This window comes from Cornus florida, unplaced genomic scaffold (assembly GCF_030987335.1).
Source record: "Cornus florida cultivar Cherokee Brave unplaced genomic scaffold, ASM3098733v1 CherokeeBrave_3.0.0_Hap2_Chr08, whole genome shotgun sequence".
NCBI lineage: Eukaryota > Viridiplantae > Streptophyta > Magnoliopsida > Cornales > Cornaceae > Cornus > Cornus florida.
In genome coordinates this window covers 8,503,262-8,528,678 of record NW_026775578.1, presented here as the reverse complement: position 1 = coordinate 8,528,678, position 25,417 = coordinate 8,503,262, and the positions used below count along the sequence as shown (strand labels likewise).

Here is a 25,417-nt window from a genome sequence, read left to right as displayed (position 1 = left end):
GGCCAAAGCCCGACAAGAGGAGAAGACAATCTAACATTTTGATTAGGTTTTCACAAATGTGAGGTGCTTTTGTAAATCTGCATGAAAAAAAACAAAGGAGTATAGAAATAGATCATTTATGTCTATTGCAAAGAGCGACTTCCCAACCATTGTATAAAACCCATATGGATGTTCCATACCCAAACATTGTATAACATTTAGTTTGTAATGTTACTTAATATTATAACTAATTTTCCTTGAATTATTTACAGTGTCAAGAAGACTTCTTACACAACTCTTAGCATTACATACTACAAAAACTACTTACAAAAAATCAACAAAGCTAAATAAGGTAAAGAAAAGAAAGATTTTAAAAAATAATGGAACAAGACCATCGCGCAAAGAAATTGGAAACAAAGTTCCCCTTTGAAATTGAAAAATGAATTGGACTTGACTAGCCAGTTTATTCTGCTTTCAGATTATAACAAAAAGGTCACAACTTGATGGAAAGAATCAGAAGCATCAGTGAGCTCAGGTCACATAATAAAAGCAGCGGCACCATCATTTCTTCTGCTAGGATGACCGGGGAAGGATTGAATTTGCAAGCTCTTCATTCAGCTTCACTGGAAGGGGTGGCATCTGCTTCATTATCTCCGGTGTGTCATTCAAGCTGCAATACTTATTCACATCAACACGTAGGAAAAACATATGACACTATTCAATGATACAATATTATCCCAACACCTTGTAGAAGCAACATGAGATGGCTGCTATTTTGTGTCTGGGCCCAACAGGGACAATGAATTTTACCCTTAAAGACTCTTCATAGAATTCAATTATCTTTTGTAACAGTAACCCATCATAATGCGTCTCACAAAAATGAAGTGAAAATTAACGCACTTAACCCTTTCCACTCTTTTCTATTCTCTTATTTTTTTAAATCCCTTCAAAGGAAAATATTAGAAATAACAAACGCTTCAAAATACACAAGACCTAGTTTCATCGCGTGGACAATCTCACAAACACAATGTTGAGCAGATGTCCTTTTCCCATACAAACCAACAACTTTCTATTACTCTTTCAAACACTATATTTGTCATTCATACCCACCAACCCTGGCCCACCAAAACAAAATAAAAAAGAACAGCAAAATGAAGAATATATAAATATAAAAGCTTTTCCTTTCATCAATTTTCTCTTACCTCAGGATGAAATTGTTTGTTTCCTGATATTGGTCGTCAGCATCACCTTGATCCTCATACGAATGGGATCGGCCATATGATTTCTCTTTTTCTTTTCTTTTTAATTATATGCCATATATTCTCCATTATTTAACTTTTTGAAATATTTTTTAATAATTTTACTCCATGTTAATTTTGGACGCCCTCTTTTGCTCCTACCATCTATGCAAATAATCCTCCCTTTTCTCACCGGTGCATCTATAGGTCTTCTATTTATATGTCTATAACACCCACATCTACTCTTGTCAATAATAGGTGCTACACCTAGTTTCTCCCTCCTCACATTTATGTTTGAAACCCCATCTTTTCTAGTTACTCCAATTATCCATCCGAACATCCTTATTTCGGCTACATGAATTCGTTATTCTTGCTTCTTTTTAAAACAACACTATGCGCCATATAAAATAGTTGACCTAACAACTGTTCTATAAAATTTTCCTTTTATTTTATATGGAATTAATTTGTTAAACAAAACACCACTAACTTGCCTCCATTTTGTCCAACTTGTGCCTACCCTATTAGTTACATCACCATCCTTTTGTATTAATGACCCTAATTACCAAAAGTGTTCACTTTGGATAATCCTTTTTTCCCTTTTCTTTTTTTAATAAGATATCATTTGATTTTGAAGTGTATCCATTACACCATTAATATCCTACTCTTTACAAAATTTGCATTCCATATATTCAGTTTTAGTCCTGCTACCCCTCAACCCTTATGATTCTAAGGCATTTCTTCACCTTTCTAATTTAATTGCCAAGTTTTCTTTAGGGTTTTTATTTTTTTTATATTGGTCGACACATATATATATATGTGTATTCTACATGCAGACAGCCTATTTTTTAGTCATATTGAAACGCCTTGATGCACCAACGAAGCCAAATAATTCAAGTTGGATGTGATTACTTATATCTCGCTCTCACTCATCTATATCATTAGCTTATTAAATTTTTAAACACATCACATTCCTGTTTCATGAAATTACTGCCTGATTGTGCCATTATGAAATCAGTTGCAGTGTAAACTATTGTCCAACCAAAATCTAGTTTGTTATACATATCTTGTCTGCCTAGACCAAGAGTAGGTTAAAATGATTGAAATATAACATGGGCAGAATGAAAATAAGAAATAAACATAAAGCTCCCGTAAGAATGAGACCATGGGAGATCTTATTTGCTGTGGGATGAAAGCAGTCCTAGCAATAGAGTCCAGCAGGCTTGGCAGAAGAGCATTAAGCGAGATAGGCATACTTTTGAGGATGTAAGGATGTTTGTTCAAATTAACATCATCATCAATCCCATATGAATGGATCGGCCACATGAATTCTCCTTTTCTCATTCTTTTCTATCACGCATTATCTCACCTATTATATTTAACTTTTTAAAATCATTTATAGTAACTACATCCCACGATAATTTTGGCCACCGTCTGTGTTTGTTCACATAGTATAAAGGAAAAATTAACTATATTGAATATTTTAAATTTTTTGTTGTCTGAATAATTCCAATACTTTCTCTTTTCTAGATTTTTTTAGATGACATGATCATGAAGAGAGTGCATGTGGATTGACTGAGGCTATGGCCATAAATAGAGCGGAATGGAAACACAGGATTCGTGTAGCCGGCCTGAAGTAATTGGGAAAAGGCTTGGTGGTTTTTGTTGTTGTTATGATCATAGAGAGAGTAGTTTACTGTTCCTGTATACTTTTGTACATAAGTTGCTCCCTCCTGCCATTTTGTCTAGTCTATCAGATACTCAAAAGTATTTCGAGGAATGCTAGCAGGAAAAGTTGATTTTATTTCCAACTCTGACCTTACAACTTGGGTACATGCTGTTAGAGCTGAGATCACAGACCCCTTGGAGGGCGTTAAAGGGCGATTCTTCCATTTTAATTGAAAACTTAAATGGGCCTAATATTCTTGATGCACAAGAGGTAGTACCTTATGATTAAAATTTCATATATTACTGTAAATTTGTTTGCTGATGTGACGTAAGTGTCCCTAAACTAACAAAAAACATTCAGATTTCTAATTAGGGAGGGGGTTCAGAGGACTTTCTCGACTTTCACCTCTTGTTTTATCTTTTCATGTAATTCTGTTCCATTCTCTTCAAAAAACTTCACGTCCACTTATTCTGTCATCGCTCATCTCTTAAAAGATAAAAGTTATTCAATTCACAATTAAAACACTTAAAAAGATACAAAGCAACATGCCTAACATTTCTAACAGACCTAACTTACTGCCATTCATAACAATTTTCTTGCTAACTACCGCCACACATGAATTCTCTTTTTTCCGTTCATTTCTATTAAAAACCATCTTTCCCATGTTGACTTATTGGAACTTCTGATCAGATGTCAAAAGTGATGCCACCTTACCAAGAGGGTGAATGAATTATCAAAAACAGGAGAAATTGAAAAGTAAATTCTACGCAACTTAGTCTGATAAAATCTCCCCCTGGGTCCATGGCTACATCACAAAGTCCCAAAAGAACTTTCTTTTTCAACAAAAAAGAATGGCAAAGATGAACAAACAATGAACTTACTAAATGTATAAATGAACAAACAATGAACTTACTAAACAGTGTCTTCTATAAATGTATGGCAAAAGTTGCATGATGACAGTGAGGATGAACAAACAATGAACTTACTAAACAGTCACGGTTATGCAAAAAGAAGACACTATATGAGCATGCAAAAATTAAACTTTATGCATATGCAAGCATGACAAGCAAAAAATATGCATACAAGCCAGAAAGGAAAGTTCTTGCTAGGATGGAGCAACAAATTTAAATAACATAGAGAGCTTCAGACATACTCATTTAAGATTGTGAGGATATTATTTCGAGCTTGGCAAAAGAGACTGATGTTCTCATGCATCTGCAAGAAAAGAGAATAAAAATGAAAATGTTGTTATGAATAATCCACTCCTAAGATTACTGCTTATGTGTGATACTAAAATAGTCTACAAAAGAGTTCAATCAATCTAAATGACAGCATTATTCAATGAATGTCATTAATTGGCTCCGGTGCAACAATGAGTACTTTGCTGACTAGGCAGCAGAACACCATGTGCGTGGGTGGGTGGACCTACACAGAATGGGCACAAAATAAGAGATCCCTGGTGCCAGAAAACTATGTTACATGGATTCGAGTATGTGTCGTCAGACATGTTTGCTAGGTGCAACTCAAATCAAACATGTTGGACATGTCCCATAGCCGAGTGTGTGACACAGGTACTTCAGCATTTAGAAAAGTAACATAGCCAGAGGCAACAAGATTGAACGCTATTCAGGTTTTCCACCAAAGGCCTAAAAAAAAAAATCTGATCCCATCAACACAACGGAATATCATCCATTGTCCAAATCAATATGAGTGCAATAAAATGTAGAATATAAAATCATCAGGCATGTTTGGATGTCCATGAAATTAAAACTCCTCTCTGTGATATCCACTTCAGTTGAACACTCAACTTTTTTAAAAAGCTTTTTTTTCGTCATGCTTATTTAAACATAATTGTACTGAACAAAATGCCACTGATGAGGTGCTGGTGGGACAATGTACCTACTATTTTGTGAAAAGACATAAAGACCCCCTGCTTGAAATTGGGGTCTCCTGGCATTATAGGGCTATATTAGTCATTGTAACCACTTTACAATAACAAAGCGACTGTTACTGGGAAACGCCAGAGTGCCAAGTGGGAAGCGTTTGGTTCCCCAGAAAATTTTCGGAGGAAGGGTTTTTACAACTGTCATAGACCCCTTCTCCTCCCTCTCATACACCCTTTTTATCATCAAAACTGCTGCTGGACTCCTCACCTTTTACACCCCCCTCTATTCCGTTCAGGTTACTAGTCTTCTTCCTCGTCTCTTTCTTCTTTATTATATATATATAGTTATTTATTTATTTCGTGTTTATTTTTATTTTTTATTTTTCCGTTTAACTTTCATTGTTAATAATCACTGGAAGGGCTAAACACAGAAGTAGAAAAAAGGGCATATATACACACACACACACACAAATATCAACTATGCATGTGTTATATGAGATAGCGGTTCCGCTTGGATGGGTTTTCGTAACACTGAATCAAACTGGAATCTTGATTTTTTCAGCAGTTGTAAATGGCGGAGAAAGGAGGAAATGGGTTCAAGGGAGGAAAACCTTCTCTCAAATCTCCTGGTAAATCCCCTGATTTTCCCGGTAAATCTCCTGGGGTCAAAGGTTGACTATTAGAGAATAATAAAGACATCATCGCATCACCAGCACAATGTCACATCAATCCAAAAATACCACCAATACTAACAAGTTTCAATTTCAACTTTGCAATGTATAATGGACATCACCGCATTACAAATGTATAATAATTTCATCTTGAAATCCTAAAATACCATCAATACTAACAAATTTCAATGTCATTCTCTCAAATGTATGTAAAACACACTATACTTGGGCACTATCTAGAAAAATGTTGTGCTCCATCATATATGGTCTTCCAACTGTATTTATACACGTCATTGAAATATAGAATATTCAAACAGCTTGCATGTCCATCAAAAAATAAGGCAGCAAAAACTTTATGATTAAAAGGGTTTAATAATCAACACAATTTTTTGCAATAAGCTGTGCAACTTTTTTCTCTCTTTTTTTTCCCCCCACTTTTGTTTGGGCAAGTGAAAAAAAAAATTGTATAACTTTACCTTGAAAGCTGAAAAATTTGAAGAAATTTGATTCAAGGCCTGAGCATTTTGCTCAAGAAGCTGTCCTGTTGCACCACCAATGGCTGCAAATAAGAAATATAACATTCTTGTAATTACAAAGCATTGGGATCACAAAGAAACTAGAAATGACAAAAGTGCATCTTAATTCAGAACTAATAGCAATAACCATACAATTAGCATGAAGCACAAAGAACAAGAAACAAGTATGATTGCTAGTTGCAAATTAGACAAACGTAGAGACAAAAATCATGCCAACTTTATCTGCAGCTTAAACCTTGCATCCAACCTTAAAACCAACAGAAACCTACTAGTACTACCAAGATTTTGCAAGAAAAAAACCTCATATTCACAATAGACCATAAACATAACTTCCAGCATCAATCCTGTGGATACTGAACATCCTCAGACAGTATCACATCTATCCTTTAAAGATGCTCTTCATACTCAGAACCCTTTTAACCTAGCAGATGCCTCCTTTAATATTTAAATATTCACAGAATGATGTTACATCAGATATTGATGAATATGCTAACTCCACTACAGTTCAACTATCTGCAGTGCAGGAATGAAAACTATATGGTAGGTGGCAACAAGCTCTTATAATCGAAGTTTGAGTTAAAACGCATGGGTATAGAATTTATTTAAAGGTGCCATGGTAATGCTCTTTGGAGGCACGAAGGAGGCACAGAAGTGATTTATGTGGTTAATCCTTGAAACTAGAAAGAATACAAAAAAAATAATAATAAGAATCCACTTTAAATTTTGAATGGTAAATTGGTGACTACATACTTATCGGTTAAGGAGATAGAAAACCAAGTTCAAATCTGCTTTAGAAGCAGCAACTTTAATGGTGGTTCGGGCGCGGATTCAGATCTTTGCATTGAGTACTTTGAGAAGTGCCCAATCAGCATAGATACAGGACAGCAGTGGCGACGAGAAGAAAAACCACAACATTTTGTGTGCAGGTCTAAATCATCTTTTAATCTCTCAGATCAAGATTAGAAGGTAACAATTTCTGCTCATCATCTTCATGTTATCAAAACCACAATCCGAACATGGAGACTCAAAAAAATGTTCATATCTATAGTAAAATGGCTTTCAATGTAACATCAAGAGTTCAACATCACTGCACTCACTTTAAAGCAATAATATAACAAAAGAAATACAATAAGATAATATCAAGTAAAATAGACGACTAGACGGCATACTTGAATTATCAGGTATGCCTGCCATTAAACATCCAACCACAGGACATATCCAAAACCAAGTGTCATGTGTGGTACTTCACACATTCATAGTCGTCCATGTATCATAAGTTTATGGGCGTGGTTGTGTAGATAACCTACAAAACCATTGTCAAACACACCTATTTTCCCAACGTACTGCCAGGGTAGGCTCCACCTTAATTGGTGATCATCTAAAGCATAACATGGAAAAGAAGGCCCAGGTGATTTCTTTGATGTGGGTCCCACTATAAGGCCATTACAATGGTTTCTTACAATTGATGTAAGAGTGTGTGCCTATATAAGTGATATATTTTCATGAAATCAAAAGATACACTCAAAAAGGGATACTTAATAGAAGGAATATGAAAGAAAATTAAAACAGAAAACTAAAGAGGAAATAATTAATATTAATCACATAAGTTTATTAAATATCAATTAAGAATCATTTGCAGAATTTGCCTTGGGCCTAAAATTTGAAACAATAGGCTCCTTCCTACCGCTTATGTTGATTCATACACTGTTTCCACTGCACACTCAAACAGAACCAGCATCATTCAATTGATCCAACAATGAAGGAAGCAAACAGTTACAGGCCAACTAAAGAGTATGCTTCATGGATTAATACTTGCACAAAACTAGATAGATTGGGGAACTCATCATATTGAGTTATTGGACAATCAAACATAACAGCCGCCAACTAGGGGGCCTATATACCGGTTCACAGAGCCAGAACTGAAGAATGTCTGATTGGAGCCCTATGCCGGTCTGAACATACAAAACAACGGCCGGTAGCATGTTTCTGTCTACTGTCTCAGTTTTCCGTACTTCTTAGCAGCTTTTGGAGATTTGAAGACTAATATAAACTTTGTCAAACATAACCCCCCAAGTGGGTAACCCATCAAACAGACTTCTGGCAACTTCAAGGACAAGTAATTACTTCAAATCATATTCATAATATGGCTTTACTTATCAAAAAAAATATTCATAATATGGCTCCACCACATTAGTAATCCCACTCCATTATAAAATAAAAAATTGAAGACACAACTTTAAGCAAATGTCAACCTCCTCCATTGCTAATTTCAATAAAATGAGTTTTTCAGTCAGTTACACACTACAGTCATCACATAAACAGCTTATCAACCCCCCTCAACTACCACCTTAACAGCCATATTGTGAATTCTGCAAAATCCAAGAGCAACAAAACCCAATGCCAGTTCTCCACAACATTCTATTTCATAGTGGTAACATGTTCCATATATTCCTTATCATCCACACCCAATTTGTACATACATAGAGAACCACCATACTATATTATGTTTACCCATTCCATTATATTCATTTCATCTCCTTCAAAATTTCCCATTGTTACCTAACTAAGATATATACATTTCCCTCCAACATAAGTATAGAAAGCCTAAGCATACGCATGAACTCTATCCTCATACCCCAACTTGATAAAGCCTTGTTCCAATTATTTGTGATAGGTGACACAAACCCTAACCCACCATCATTCTACATCCTCACAACTCATAAACATAATATTTCTATATAATTATGCCAAGTTTAAATAAATTCTCAAAACACTAAATAGAACAGTCACAATATATTGAAGCGGAAATTGTCATATAAATGAAAAAGCGTTCAACCATGCATTTTCTCTCATTTATTTCCATTGGCTTCTGTCTCACTAGAAGATGAGAATGTGCACCAACCTTTGTACGAGATGCCATCATCATTGTCCATGGAGATCATTGATTGAGCATATGGAGGACCACTGGAATGGGTTGTAACATGAGAGGCTTTTCCCAAAGGATCTGCAACTTTTTCCTGCAAAACAAAAATCAAAATAAAGTTTATAGGGGTTCGTGTCAATGGTGAGCGTATTTGTGGGTCAAAAAATCCAATTGATTAAAATATGATAAATCCAAATAAATACAAGAAACTGGAGTTAGCTATTCCACCTCCAAGCATGGAGGCTGTTGGGTGAGATCATTGGAAAGAAGTTTGCAACAATTGCACACACACAATTTTGGAGTTGACGACTTTGAGACACTATCTTGTGAATCCTTACAACGTACATGTTGGCAACTTTATTATTAATGATAGCATCAAGGAATTGACAACTTTACCGATTCGATAGAAGAAAACTTGATTGCATGATGGGGAGTAATGCTAGAGTATTTGCAGCAACTTCCTGCTAAGTTGCTCAAGGTTAACTTCACAGGCCCTACATGGGGCCAATGCAGCCCACAGTTCTCCCTAGTGCCAGCTTCTCTTATAAACCATCTATCACATAAAAAACTATGAACTTAGAAACGACACCACATTCACTCGATCCATATACAATAACATGTCCTTTCGAGATTAGAAAATGGAACAAAACAAAAGGAATTCCATATGGACATATTGCCTCAACTATTCACTGATGAAGGTGCCAGGGGCAGCCTTACTGGAGCAGGTGGGCCAGAACATAAGAAAGCAGGTGGAGAAGTAATATTTGACATGAAAATTGGATTATACGCCCTATGAATGACCTACTATTGGATATTAGTTGAACCAATGACAGCCCAACTCCCAAGTTGAAGAAAAATCTCTCAACCCCAATGGACAATCCGACCCGACCACATGCATCCAAGTCAACGTGATATATGCACGGCTGAAGAGAGGTGGTTAAGGTAGGACAATTCGTCCAAGATGTAAGACTTTTCTTACCCAAGTAAAATCCAAACAAATAAAGAACAAGCAACAGATGACTAAAGACGGCCAGTTATATAATGACTGGCCATGAAGAACGGACTTCAGCTATCATGTAAATATTAGATGACATCAGTAAACCATGCAAGGAACATGAAATAACTAGGATAGCTAAATTAGACAGGCCTATCATGAGTTGATAAAGCAACCAGCCCAATCAGAGAACGACACATGGATAATCACGCTCAAGAGCCAGCACAAATGTGTCACAGCTGACCTCCAACTAGACATCATCAGAAGGCAATAGCATCCATCACATCCTATGAGTCTACCTCCTATCTAAGATAATATAGGTCGATGGGGCACAACCAAATGTAAGCAAGGATAATGAGGACAAATGTAACGGGCCGGGTGCTTCGCAGTTCAACCCAAAAGCTTAAACTATTAGGTGGAGCTAACAGCCAACCCATATATACCCTATCACTTCCCCATCAGGATCCGATGTCGGACAAGTTCCCCATTGTAACATTCTCCCCAGCCCGAACTCGCAACGCCCTCATTGCAGTCGGGCAACCCTGCCTACCCAGGGTGAAGACCCGAACGCCTTCGATCCAACAGATCTCAATTTCTAAGACTTGCAAAGTCCAACTGGTTGGGAAAATTTCCAAGATTTATCCCTTTTTGATAAGATTTTGACAACCTTTTCTACCAAATTTCTTGAGACGTACAATTAGGTTTTAAAACACTTTTTTATACTTTTAATTGGTCTCTCTTGTCTATAAAGACTCCTTTTTTCTCCAGCTCAACATGAGAAAGAGAGAGAGAGATTACTTTTCATTGTTAGAGCTTTTGATAGAGTTTTTGAGAGAGAAATCATCATCGAGAGATTTTCTTTAATTATATAAGCACACACTATTACACGTTATTGTCATTAGGCTGATTTTTTCATCTGATCAACGCCATAACAGAGCTTTCAAAAGCTCATCTTGGTTGATCAAAGTTAAGGATTTTTCCTACAGCTTCACTTAGTGAGTGAAAGGAAGACGAGTTCAATCACTTGAGGAAGCGAATCATCGTGAGGTGATTGTGTTGACGAGGACAAGTGTTGATGGTTCTGAAGGCAGTAGGATAAGAGGTCACTGAGTCGAAGGTAAATCAACAACAGGTGATTCTGAAGAATTAGACTCTTGTGGAGAGCAGTTCTGAAGGCACTGGAACTCGTTGCACTCTTTCTTATCATAGCGGATTGTTTCGCCCGATGGCCAGTTACTGTGGTTTTTCCATGCTGAAGTTTCCACGTTAAAAATCCTAGTGTCATCTCCTACTCTACTCTATTTTTGAAACAATTTATTTACTGCTTTGAGTGATTGATATATTTTTAATTTGGTAAAATTAAAATAATTCAAAGATCAATCAAAAGAGCAAACTAGACCTGTTCACCCCCCTCTAGGTTTTTTGTTTGAGATCAAACCTTTCACACCACTTTCGCACAGCAAAACTCACACTTGGAAATAGATAAATCCAATCCAACTTTGAACTACGTAAACCTGCACCTATCGTACCACATAAAAGAGTGTAACATACCATGTTTTGTCCCATTCCAATATTGAAGCATGCACTTTGCCATGCCCCGCTGTGCAAAGTTATACCACATAGAAGCACAGCAGGATGATGACGTCGGTAGTCTGCAACTGCATAGCAGGAACATTCTAGACTTCTCTACATAAGTGTGGACTTGTGTGGAATTCTCTAGAGATGTGTATACTTGTCTATAGTCGTACATGCTTGTATAGAACACTGTAGAGTAGCCTAACATTGCATAGACATTTCTTTGGGGCATTCTAGAATACTCCCAACCGTCGGATTGTTGACACTTGTACATATCCTAATCATTCATTATAAGGCCCTTAGCCTATATATAGGGGGGGCGCTCATTTGCTCCTCAGTCCTCACCAAGCAACCAAGTCTTGCAAAGCATTCTCCAAGCAAGACAAGCACTACATTCTCTCAAACTCTCTCTTGCTTGTCTACTGCACTCTTCCTTCACCTCTCTAGTTTTAGTCTTTACTAAGCTAGCTAAACGGGTAAGTTGACTTAGCACTTCAAGGACGCTTGAAAGTGTCTAAAGGCCACACAAGCACTTGAAAAACACCAAGCCACAACAACTTGTTCTTAAAATTGTACATGCATAACAAAGCAAATATAACAATTGCATGCACCTTTAGTAAGGCAAACCTTTTTGTCTTTATTTTTCCTTGTTGGGTTGTTATCCTCTTTCCTTCGCTTGCCAATTTCCTTTTTCTGGAAAAACCAAAAAATAAAAAATAAAAGAAAAATTATGATTACACCAAAATAGCTATTATCAACTAATAAAACAATAAACAAAATCAAAATCGAACTCCCAACCAATGCCCTCAAGAGAACAAATAAGTGTGATGCATAAATTTTCTAGTTTTTTTCTGTTTCTTTATAAAGCTATCAAAATCTGAAAACCCTTGAGCACTTATATTGCATTCTAAAGTGAAAGTTAAAATTATTAAGATAAGCATGGGAAAGTTCAATTCTTAAATAAAATAAAATAAAAAACGCTCACAAACAAATTATCTAAAAATATCCGACATATATAGAAGAATAACAAGTGCTAAATCACCATTTACTCCAAAAGCTTGAGTTGTTAGAGAGATGTGCAACGTATATGATAATACAGTCCAATACTCCCCTAAGGTGTGGCCCCTCCGGAGTAGACCATCGATCAACAATACCATGTTAGATTACCATCTACTCTAAAAGCCCAAGCCGTTAGAAAGGAGTGCAACATAATTATGTCAATAACAAGTGCATGTTGCTTTTTCTATTAGTTTTCTTTCTTGATCTAGCCATCACTATTTTTGTGTTGGCAAGATGAAAAAAATATATATCGACTCCTATGAATATGTAAAGAACTTTTAAAAAACCTCTGACAAACGTTACTTCTCTTTATATAGATTTATTGATAAGTATCTAACCTTATAAATTTTAAACCTTGAAGAACCAATAGCTTCATAAAATTCATTCTTATAGGCACACATGTCAGTTACTAGTTTTAAGGCTTCAAATTTTGCTTATGATGCAATCTTAGGTCATTCAAGAACTGGAAACATATCATCCATTGTGTAATAAACAAAGAGTTTAATGTCTTAGCTATAGTCATAACCATACGCAGTTTCCCCATTGAGACTCCGGCACTTGTAGAAAGCAATTTACAAACTTACAGCCCTCATAGCTTTCTCAATCACAACAAATTGCAACCTAAAAGAACAACTCCAACTATAAAACAAAATTGAGTTTCTATATATTTGTGCCGCAGCCACAAGGAAGCAGAACCACTATGCACAATCTGAAAGCAATCATTTAAAAAAATAAGTAATGAATAAAATTGAGAATCGCAAGATATCAGAATTTTTTTATTGCATAATTTAGCTTTAAAAGAAATAAAAATATATGTGTTCCAAACGCATAAATTTATAAATGTTCATTTAAAATAAAGTCCATAACCATTTCCCAACAATAAGACAGATGTCACGAGTAGAAAGTGAAAGGTAGACAAATATATTTCAGTTTCAGATCCCAAGAGATAGAAATATTTCATAAAAAGTGTCAAACAACTGTGAGTCTGAGAATTTATTTTCAATAATAAACAAAAAATCAAGCGGAAAAAATGAGGTTTACATATTCAAATCTTTGATATCAACACATAATACCAATGTAACAAGGCGGACAGTATCTAATACATGTAATGGAGGAGACAAAAGAAAATTGCAGTATAAGATCTTACATAAATAATCTTGTTTGCCATTTGTGTAAATGAACTTATTATGTTGTTATACATTTTACCTCCATATGATTCTTTTACAAACGCATAGATACCTAAATATTTGAAGATATATGCTTGCAATATATAAAATTCAGAACATGGGCATCCTAGGCATTAGGCATGTTCGCTTGTCCGCATTTTTTTAAAATTGCAAAGTTTAACATTGCATTGCCATCCCATCATAAAAGAGGGTTCTTGTTTTCTGGAATTTTTAGGTTGGAGACTTGGAACTTGAAGCCTGCCAAAAACGTTAGGATTACCAAGAGAGAGAATTCCAAGTTTGTGTGAAATTCCAATATTCTGTCCATATATAACAAGGACAAAGGAAAACGCACTTTAGCATCAGATCGTGCGAGTATAGGCAATTGTCAGTTTCACTCTCTATCCTTGACAAATTAAATAACTCAGCAAAATTGGACTTCACTCAACAAGTAAACCGGTATAATCTTTAAGGATTAAGAAAAGAAAGTTTAAATCAAGTTTGCCATAATTTAAGATAAGTCAAAAATGCTTTCAGTCAATGAACGTGACAACCCTAAAATGAGTTTCAAGGGCTCCTAGCATCCTGAAGTGCTAATATGAGTTGTGGACGGAACAAAATATTCTCAAAATCTTGATAGTAAGTCGATGTGATCATAACATGGTCCAGTTCTGTAGGCATTTTATTGGACGGAAATGCAAGTTTGAGTTCTTAAACTCTGAATTGTTTCTTTTTAGGGTTCACAAAATCCAATAAGAACATAATCTGAACAACCATTCGGTACAGGAAATGGAGAACTTACAGTCATCCATCTACAGCGCAGTGCCACATCTCGAACTGTCTTATCTGGTAACTGCATCGCAATTTTTGCATACCTAACTAAGTTGGAATCAGAGGCATATCTGCAAAAGATATGTTGCCGAATCAAATTGATATGCAAGATTCGTGCATTGTTTATAAAAGAGGAAAAGCAATTAAAACAACCAACCGTACCCATAGTTACTACAGAATAGAGCAAAAATTAATACTCATTAGTTACTTAGGGTTTTTGAATTAAGGTTATTGTGACTTCGTTCAAACTTACAGTAGTAATTTTATAATTTTATTAATTTCTCAATATTGAGAAAATCAACTTATATTCCATTCCTCAAATAAAAAAATAATAATAAGAAAATAATAACACAAAAGCACATGTTATACTTACACATATATATACACACACTATGTATCTTTTACATTGAATGTATTACCATGGGATATTGGGATGATATTGTAAACCTACCTAACAGAATCTGAAAAGAATAAAGAAAAAACAAAGATATTTGCACTTATTCCGAACAGAAAGAGATTTATGTTCAATTCCATACAAACAGATAGAAAAGTGTTCGAAAAAAACATAAAGAAAATCAAGATAATGCTTGAAATATGGATGAGGGAGAAAAATCCATGAATTCCAATGGAGTCTCAAAGAATCATCCACAATAATTCACAATTCAGGAAAGAAAGTTCAACAAGTACAACTTGCATATATATATATATATATAGCAAATATTAATTTATAATTAAACAGAGAGAGAAGTGACCAACTTGGCGAGCAAATCCTCTATGAGAGAGTCCTCAATCAAATCCATACACACAGAGAGTGAACAGAGTTCACAGAGGACGTAAAGAAAATCAATATGATGTATCAAATATGGATGAGGGAGAGAAAAAACCCAAGAAACCAATTGAGAGTCCACAAGTATTCGCAGTTCATCGAAGAAAGTTCAAGAAGTACACGTTACATATATCTATTATGCAAATATTAATTTATATACAGAGAGTGGTGGAGAGACAAGAAAGGAAAGAGAGGGAGAGGTGACCTACTTGGCGAGTAAATCCTCCATGAGAGACTGCTCATCGACAGTCCATTCGAGGGAGATACCGGGGTTGTGCCTGAGCGACGCCTGAGTGGGGCCCACCACCGCGTTCTCAGTTAACGACGTGGCGGCGTCAATTACGTTGCCTGAACCTTCTTGATTGTTATTATTTCCAAGAGGGTTCGCACTCGCAGCCATTAACCAATCAATCACTCAATCGAATCTGAAAACAAAATCAATTGCGGATTTGTGTAGATAGATATATATGGCAAATGGAAGTGTGTATATATATATATATATTAACGAAAATATTGCAACATGTTATGCAAATTATGTATATATATTGTAGATAGACGATAGAGATTATTAGAGAGAGGAGGTCAGAATCAGTACGGAACTTGTAGTAAATAAAAAAATTTCCAATTAAGCAACTTGGGCTTCAAAGGGAATATTTATTTATATATGCAAATTATGTATATATAAATATTGTAGATAGACTATAGAGACTATTAGAGAGAGAGAGAGAGAGAGAGAGAGAGAGAGGAAAAGGTCAAAATGGGTACGGAACGTGTAGAAAATCAATTTTTTTTTAATTAAGCAACTTGGGCTTCAAAGGGAATATTTATATATGCTCACGCTCAGAGCAAATTTGTACTGTATACCTGAACAACAATAATAAATGCTTTTTAAAAAAAAAATAGAGTATTATACTTTTTGAGTTCCCTTTTTGAGTGAACAATCAATGAAACATCAGTCCAAAAAAATCCAACCTAAAATGTGGGGCTGTGGGACTCACATGTCGTTCTCTTTTTGATTTTAACATCCTATTATATTCCATATTTCACTATTTGTTGTTAAAATAAATAATTAAGTATAAATACTACTCCGTATTTCTTCAGCATAAATTTATTTATTTTTATACTGTTTAAAAATATAAGAATATTTTCCATAAGTGGAAACAATTTCTTTTCCTTTTCATGCTATCCAAACTATCAAAATAAGATTTTCTTACAACTTTCTTAAAAAAAAAAAGATTTCCTGTTAACCAAATGCATGATGAAAATTTGATTTCACTTTTTTTCACTTTCACTCTCCATCTAATTGGACTCTTTAGAGTCTATATGGCTTCCTTTGGTTAAGTGGAATCAAATAGAAAATAAAGGAAAGAGAAAATTTTTAAACTTTTTTGGAGTTTGGATAGAAGGAAAAAGAAACGAAAGATAAAATCTAGTTTCCCGCATCGGTCTATTTGTCTTAAAATATTTTCACGTACAAAACACGAGAAAATAGTATTTTTCTATGAAAGGAATCCCTTTTATTTGACTTTCCTATTTTATCCAATTAACTTGTTTGTATTTGTTGTTGGGTAATTATCTCTTTTGTGACTTTGTGAGTTTTCTACAACTATTTTTATGAAGCAATAATTTTTGTTTCCTTTCAATAAAATAGGATAGGTGTATCTTTTTTAATATAATCCACGTATCTAATGTGAAGGTTCAAAAATAAAAGAAAAAAAATAAAAAAAAATATTAATATTTAGTTGAGCCTCTGCTCTCTAATTATGTGTAATCCAACATTTAAAAATTAGTTTGCCTTATTTTATTATAATCTTTTTTTTTTTTATCATCTATTGAACAATATTTATTTCTAAAATTCTAATTGACATAAAAGTAATTTTGGTAAGTAGAATTATTATTTTTTTCACTTTCATCGTACCCAAATTAATAAAATCATATTTTATCATAACTTTTTTTTTTTTTTTTGATAAGTAAATATTTTATCATAACTTTCTCGAAAGACTTTAATACTAACCAAATTCATGGTAAAATAGATCTTGCTTCTAAATAGAATTTTTTATTTTTTTTAATCCTCTGTTCTATGTTGCAATTATAGCTATTCATAATCCGGTATGGATATATATATATATATATTTTATACGGTGAAATATTTCATTTTTCTCCCAAACAAAAGTCTCTAATTTTTTTTTATTTGTTTATCTTAAACTAATAATTAGTTTTACCTAGAAAATATTATGAAGCCTTATTCTAAGTATAAATAATATAAATAAATATAAATAATTATATATTTGAATTTACTAATTTATCATTTTAATTCATAAAGATAGTTTTTGTATGCATACTAAATGCATACTAGGAAATCTTTTTTCTTTTCATTCACTTTCTGTTTCTTTTCTTTTATAACTTATTTCCATCTAATCAAACGGAGCCTAATAGGAAAAGTAACTCACGAGAAAATTTTACACTAATTACAAATTAACACATAACTAAGTATATCAAATTTTACGAATTATCTATCATTTAGTTTTTTTTTTTTTTTAAGCACCATCTAGTCCCGGGCTATATAAATAAAAAAATTAAAAAATCTCAAATTTAAATCAACCACCACAAATTTAATTAGCTTGGCTTTTTTTTTTTTTTGACTTTGTGATTTTTTTTAGTGGGATAATCTTTCTTTATGCTATATTCGGTAGGTATGAAGAAAGGAAGTAAGGAATGGGTGTGGAGAGAAAATAAGAAAGAAACAACGAACTTTCTTTGTTAAGTAGAATTGATACGAGGAAAAAAAAAAAAGAGAAAAAAAAGGAAAATAAGAAAGATTCTCTTTTACAAATTTTCATTCGTCCATTTTTTTGCGGAAGAAAGGAGGAAATAAGTTTTAAATTAAATACTATCATAAATTATACAACTTTTAAATTATAATTCTATTATCTATAGATTACAACATTATAAATATTATTAGATATAATGATAAAAATAATTAAAACTTTATATTTTTTTATTTTTTAATAAACATAATAAATTATTAATTTCTTCTTTTTTATTCAGCCGAATAAAAATAAATAAATACACAATCTCTCTTCTTTCCTACCGAATATAGCCAGGATTATTGGCTTCACTTCATCTCATAGGATGTTTAGCAATTTCGGTCCATCACTTTTCTTTGGAACGGTGGGCCTAATTTGCTTTTATTACGTTTAAATTTGCAGTTTATGCACAGACAAATTTGCATTGGTCTACGCAAATGGTCTCAATTACTCATTTAATATTTAAATTAATTTCAAGTTAATTTTCAAATTATATTAAAAAATCAACGGTGAAACAACATTTTTTTATTTTATTTAAAAGAATATTTGGAACAAGACGTGACTAGTAAAGGAATAAAAAAATGTATAATATGTATTTATATAGCCTCAATTTATAAAATTAATAGAGCGAGATTGCCAACTGTGGATTAATGTTGTTTATTAAATTAATAGAGCGAGATTGCCAGCTGTGGATTAATGTTGTTTATTAACTAAATTTGTGTTGCGATATGTAACCAAAAATTTGTTGCTTTGTTTGGTTGGAAAGAAAAAAATTGAATAGAAGGAAGAGAAGAAGAGATGGATATATCGGATGGAATAATTTCTAATGTTAGTTAAGAGGGAAGGAAAGAAAAATTTTTAATTGTTTTTATTATTATATTCAATAGTATTTATAATATTATAATTTATAAATAATAGAATTGTAAGAACTTGTATAATTTACAATAATATTTAATTTAAAACTTCTATAATGGAAAATTTGTAAAAGAGGAAGGATGTGTCATCATTTTTATTCTCCTTTATTTCTTTATATCATTTCTACCGAACTAATGGACAAGAAATATGGACACAGTACGGTGTGAACAGAGGTACATATGAATATAAGTTTTTATTTTTATACATTTATTCAGTAATATCATTTCATTTATAATTTCTATACTAATAGTGGCTATGAAATGAATTAAAAAATTAAATTATGTCTTTCTTGTAATGTTTTTTATATTATATATATCATTATTTTACTACCTTGTTATGATAATATTTATATTTTTTTCAATATTATTGGGTAGACTTAGGTTAAAAATGTTCAAAAAATGTCAAAAAAGTATTTAAGAAGTGTTCAAAATAATAAAATTAATTTTTACTTATGAATACGTATATAAAATGTTGAACACATATTAAAAAACGTATTCAAAAAGTGCAGGTACCGAACATACAAAATTCGTTACTTCATTCCTGTTTTCTCACGGCACCGCTTCCTCACAAAATATAATATTGTTAGACCTCGCATGCAAAAATTCGAATGTCTAACCAGACACAAAATTATTGGACCCACCACACCAATAATTTAAAAAACCTTCTTACTAAATGGTGGTGCTTTTTAAGAAAGTGAAAAAATTTATATTGGGCCTTTAATGGGACGGTTTGGGCTTGAGCTCGGTTTAAACGGGTTTTCCCCACACAAAGAAGATCTTTTGGGCCTTGAATGGGCTGATCTTGGCCCATCTCATATTATTGGACGCCTTATGCAGTCTCAATTACAAACGGCAAAACTGTATTATGGTACATCAATACAAAGGGTACAATAGTAACTTTATCGTCCTTTTTCTTCTTCTGCCCCCTCCTTTTTCTGGTCTCTCTCTCTCCCTCTCTCCCTCTCTCCGAGAAGCGTTTCTAATTTTCTCATCGCTATGGAATCCAACCCTCTACAATCAGGTCCGTAAAGTTCGATCCAATATCACTTTTTTTTTTCCCTCTTTTTGTTGATATAATTACAATTAATCTGGTTTCATCGTTGTTTAAATTCTTTTACCATTGATTTGATTTCGGTTTTGATTTATAGTTTGATGGAAATATGTTTTGGCTTTTGGTTGTCTTGAACTGATATATTTATCATGAAAATTTCAATGTTTATAGTTTCCTATATGCTTTTACAGAGGAGGAAAAGAAAGAAAAAATATTAAAATATCCAAGGTCGATATTGTTCTGAGTCAGAAGGGGTCACGTTTTGTTGTTTCTCATGCATTTTCCGAGCTTGGGTCTTATGGGAAGTGTTGACATTGTGTGACGTGAAACATGGAATGAAGATGTTTTAGAATTTCAGCTGAATGGCAAAACAAACTTTTGGTGGAAATTATTTATCACTCAGAACCTGAAAGTGGCTGGCTTAATTTTAGGTGGAATTTGGAAGAAATGGGTTATAGGCTAATATTAAGTTAGTTAGATTAAATATTAATACACTAACAAATGGTGGGATACATATTAACTTCTCTCAACCTCCTTATAGAAGGGGATGGTTTGTAGGACATATTTTCTCAGGAAGTTCTTAGGTATTTTGCTTATATTTTTATAATAGGAAATAAGGTAGAATATTGGGTTGAAGAATGACAAGTTTTTTTTATTGCCAGGCTAGTATAAAGGCTTTTATGTTTGGGTGAATTGAAAAGGTTGTTTTCTATAATAAGGACAATCACCCTAGCTCTGATGGTTTCACCTTTTAACAAGTTATGTTATAGAAGTGTGACAATGAAGGTGCCAATTCTATTTTTGTGCATTTGTATTTGAGGTGTAAGGTTAGAGCCCAAATTTAGATGGGATGAATTTAATATGCAGAGGTAAAATCTATTTCACAAGAAATCTCATTTAAATCTGCATTTTTTGCAGAGAACATTTGCACAATCTAATCCATTTCCTCCTCCCCACCCCCAGCGCCCCCCCCCCCCAAATTCCTTCTTTCTTTTGTGACCAGTCCTGCTGATGGCAGAAGACCCCCTGAGGATATCAGATTATCAGTTGTTCTTGGCCATTATTCATTGGAATGACATCTGTGCAAATTGCAAAATGGATGATTTTCTTGCCACTTGTTTCTGTGCTTATCAGATAATATATTTCTTGTCACATGTCATTCATTTAAATATGAAGTAACAATGGCCACATATAAATTCATTTGGACTCAAATGTTTGGAGAACATGGTGACATTGATAATTCAATATGTCACAATAGAAGAGAGATGAGGATTTATACACCCTGACTCCATATCCAGTATTAGTTTCAATTTAGACTTTAGTATTGCTTAGCAGCTCAGAGAATCTCAGTAATGGTTTCGTGCCCTTTCCCTTTTTGTTCTATTTTTTATGCCTTCTATCCCAAATTTTCATTTTCCAATGTGCTCCACTTGAAATTATTGCAATTCATTTTCATTTATTTGCTTTTGGTTCATTTTTCCATTTCAGCTAATAATTCTCCTCCAAAACCCTGGGAAAGAGCTAGTTCATCAACCGGTCCTGCGCCTTTCAAACCTCCCTCTTCTGGTAGCACCAGTGATGTAGTTGAGGCTTCTGGAACCGCACAACATGGTGAAATTGTTTCCACAGCTGATAGGAATATGACCGTAAACAGAAATGCACTTGGGAGGCCTGTACCCACAAGGCCTTGGGAGCAGCAGACTTATGGCAGCACTTACAGAGGTACATATTGTTCTAATTTTTCATCGTGCTTCATTTACAAATTTCATCACAATAATCTTGCACAATGACTTAATGTGGGTTCATTTGTGTTGTTCTTAAAATTATTCATATCTTGCCTAAATGTGCTTTATATTTATTATATCTATGTCACATTATGTGTGTTTCTTGATTCTGCTGGGCGTTATGTTGTGAATCATAGTATATCAATACCGTATACTGGTGTTTTTAGAACTGGCCTTCAGGCCTTTGGTGTTTGAACAAGCAAACTAGACCCTCAATTTTCTGGTTTACACCATTGACTCAGATTGTATGTACCATGCATAAAAATCAAGGTAGAATCTTGTATTCTACGCAGCTAGTAAGCAGTAACCAACACACTAATAGTTAGGTTGAAATCAAATAACATACATTATATGCTTAGGTTGAAGTCTTTAACCCATTATTTTATGATTCTGATGGACTTGTTTGATGTGCCCATACAGGCTATGGTTCTGGTTTGAATTATAATTCTGGTTATGGTTCGGGAATGTCAGGTTCATATGGAGGATTGTATGGAAACAACATGTATAGAGGAGGTTATGGTGGCCTTTATGGAGGTTCTGGCATGTACGGTGGGGGAATGTACAATGGTGGTTTGGGAGGCACAATGGGTGGCTTGGGAGGCACAATGGGTGGTTTTGGAGGCACAATGGGTGGTTATGGGATGGGCATGGGAGGTCCATATGGTGATCAGGATCCAAATAATCCATTTGGTGCTCCGTCCTCTCCACCAGGCTTTTGGATGTCGTTCTTGCGAATGGTAATTCAAGATGAATATCTTCCTTTGTTTACTTTTTAATATGCATTACTGACAGTCTGACACTAGAGAAGTTGTTCGTTTAGAGCATTCACATTCTTTTGGCTCTTTTAAGTTTTTATGCATTCTGAACATCTTCTGGTATATTATCGGAAAAGTAAAGTTTGCCAAATGTATGATGTGGTTGGCTGCCCATATGAGGACTATAAGATTAAATGATTCTAAATTTTATCCTTTACTGCAATTGTTAATCTTAAGGGTTGCTGTCAATTTGTAGTTGGCCTTTCAAGATCAGGAAGTTTCAATCTTTCCCCTCCTTTTCTCACAAAATTGTATTTTAAGATCCCGTGATAGGGGAGAGCTCATTCAGGAAAACTAGATGAGGCATAGTTGGAATGAGAAGACCTATCCTAGTTGACGTGGATTGAATTTTCCATCTGGCAGAAATGATACTATTAGCTGACCATGTATTATACTGCTTCTTTGATAACTTGGCTGAGATGATTCTTTCAGCTCCACCTTACGCAAATTTAGCTTTAAAGTAATTAGAGTAAAGGATCTGGATTGAACCAAAATATCGGCCTCAGACAAGAAAAAATAGATGATTTAAGTGCTTGTTTCTGGTAGTCTGGACTTTTCACAGCCACTGTGTTCAGTACTTGATACGTTTCCTATTATGTGTGCTACCGCCCATGCAATTTTTCTGCATTTAACTTTTTGCTCTTACTAGTTCAAGTTGGTAGCACCCACATCGTGGATGAAGTTAACAGGGTTTTATTTTAAAGTTCTTAAGATAAGCATGGGAAAACTTGGTGAGACGGAAAAAAAAATTCTTATTTATTTGAGAAGGGGGGCTGCAAGAGCATGCAATTGTGTGTGCCATTATATAAATTATTTAAACTGCGAATTACAAGTTATTCTTCTCCTTCTGTTAAATCACAACCTCTAGCAGCCAATAATTTCTGGGTGGTGTTAAATTTTTTATATATATTTTACTAGGCTTAAGTTGTGTTTTATCTGTGCCATAATGTACATTTGTTTTTATTTCTTTTTTCCTTTTTGATGTGCGTATGTATTTGATTATATGATGTGTACAGATGCAAGGCGTAGTAACCTTTTTCGGTCGGATCGCAATCCTGATAGACCAGAATACACAAGCATTCCACATGTTCATGTCTGCACTTCTTCAGGTGCTGTCATGTTTTACTCTCCCCATTTAGTTATTTGCAAAAATGGATTGTAGGATTGCCCTTGTAATCCCAAACTCAGCGATTGAATTAGTCTGATATTGCTGTCATGTTCTACAGTTTGAACCTACCCAAGATGTTTTGCTTAAATGACTCATGGATGTATCATTTGCAGCTGTTTGATCGCTCAGGGTTATTGTATGGGGAACTGGCCAGATTTGTGTTGAGAGTGCTTGGGGTCAAAACAAAGCCCAAGAGAGTTCATCATCCACTTGGACCCGATGGACTTCCGCGACCTCAAGTTCCTCATGGGAATCAGAACTACGTCGAAGGACCCAAGGTTGCTCCAAGTGGTGCATGGGACGGTGTCTGGGGAGATCATACTGGTAACTGATTTTTTTTTATTATTTTTTTCCGAACGATTGGTAACTAATTTTTGGTCTCTAGCTTTCTGTCCATCCTGCGTAAGGAGCGAATGGAAATGGAAGTACTGTGTAGTCTGTATGGATGTAAGAATAGATATGGAAATGATGCTGCCATTGTTGTATATATCTATGTATACTGGAATTGTTCTCTGCATTAAATAAAGGAAGCCTATCTCTCTCTCTCTCTCTCCACATATCGTTTGGGTATTAGTTTTATCCTTTATCCTTTGCACCTGTACGATGAATCTGATTTGAGGCTTGTTCTTCATTTTCAAATTATGTGCAAAGCCGCAAATGCACTACTTTTTGTCACAAGCATACCACTAATACTTTTTGGAGGACATAATATCATTTCCCTTCAAAAGTAAAGTGCATTAAATTAATGTTACTTATAATAATATCCTATAAAATATACACGTACGCATGCATTCCAAGTTAATATTGTAAAATTATTTTCTAAGTCATTAATTCTAATTAATATAATTGTTAATCCTCTTTTATTACATGTATTATTACAATAAAGTTCTGTTTAAATAATTCTCCATTTGTATTATTATAATCAAGTTACAAAGTTGTGTTTAAAGACGTTCTAGTCTGAACAAGTTTCTGAAGGCCATTTTCCCTGGCTGCATGATGGCTTTTGACCGATATTTATATATATATATATATATAATTCAAATGTAAAACTTGGGAAGCAAGCAGCCCTTTTCCCTGGCTGCGTGATGGCCCTTGTTTTTTTTTTTTTTTTTTTACTAATAAGATCGTTCAAATATGAATTTATCCATTCGTAGGGTCTTCACTAAAGTTCAAATAAACGAGTCAAGTCCCAATCCTAGCTCCCAACCTCAAAATCCTTCATTTTTTATAAATTTTCATCCTTTCAAATATGGACAAAAAAAACAATGCTGTTATAAAATATTTAAATTATGATATTACCCTTCAATCTCTTCCTTCTCTCTCTCCTAACAAATGAAGCAGGGTGTAACAAGTGAGGAGAGATTTGAAATTCTTGGCAATAGAGGTCCAAATTCCACTATTACTGTAATAAAATATTTCTCCTTCCAAATCTATTCATTTATTCAAATGAACCTTAAGACCCTTATCTAGATTATTGCAGCTCATTTATCCATGAAGAATTTAAAACCCACGTCTGCACGCTGTATATA

General features: G+C 34.2%; 2 protein-coding genes across 2 annotated transcripts; one reads left to right on the top strand and one right to left on the bottom strand.

The window, feature by feature from the left end:
- Positions 1 to 218: 218 nt before the first annotated feature.
- LOC132269226 (uncharacterized) lies at positions 219 to 16,035 on the bottom strand. Its single transcript, XM_059770339.1, has 7 exons — positions 15,559 to 16,035; positions 14,495 to 14,594; positions 12,095 to 12,160; positions 8,878 to 8,992; positions 5,916 to 5,998; positions 4,037 to 4,098; positions 219 to 649 (listed from the first exon to the last, which is right to left on the bottom strand). Exons 1-7 carry the CDS (start codon positions 15,747 to 15,749, stop codon positions 553 to 555), a joined length of 714 nt encoding a protein of 237 aa, XP_059626322.1. The 5' UTR covers positions 15,750 to 16,035; the 3' UTR covers positions 219 to 552.
- A 3,941-nt stretch (positions 16,036 to 19,976) lies between these two features.
- On the top strand, positions 19,977 to 24,429 carry LOC132269224 (peroxisomal membrane protein 13). Its single transcript, XM_059770337.1, has 5 exons — positions 19,977 to 20,091; positions 21,610 to 21,843; positions 22,326 to 22,642; positions 23,737 to 23,829; positions 24,002 to 24,429. Exons 1-5 carry the CDS (start codon positions 20,067 to 20,069, stop codon positions 24,218 to 24,220), a joined length of 888 nt encoding a protein of 295 aa, XP_059626320.1. The 5' UTR covers positions 19,977 to 20,066; the 3' UTR covers positions 24,221 to 24,429.
- Positions 24,430 to 25,417: the final 988 nt, after the last annotated feature.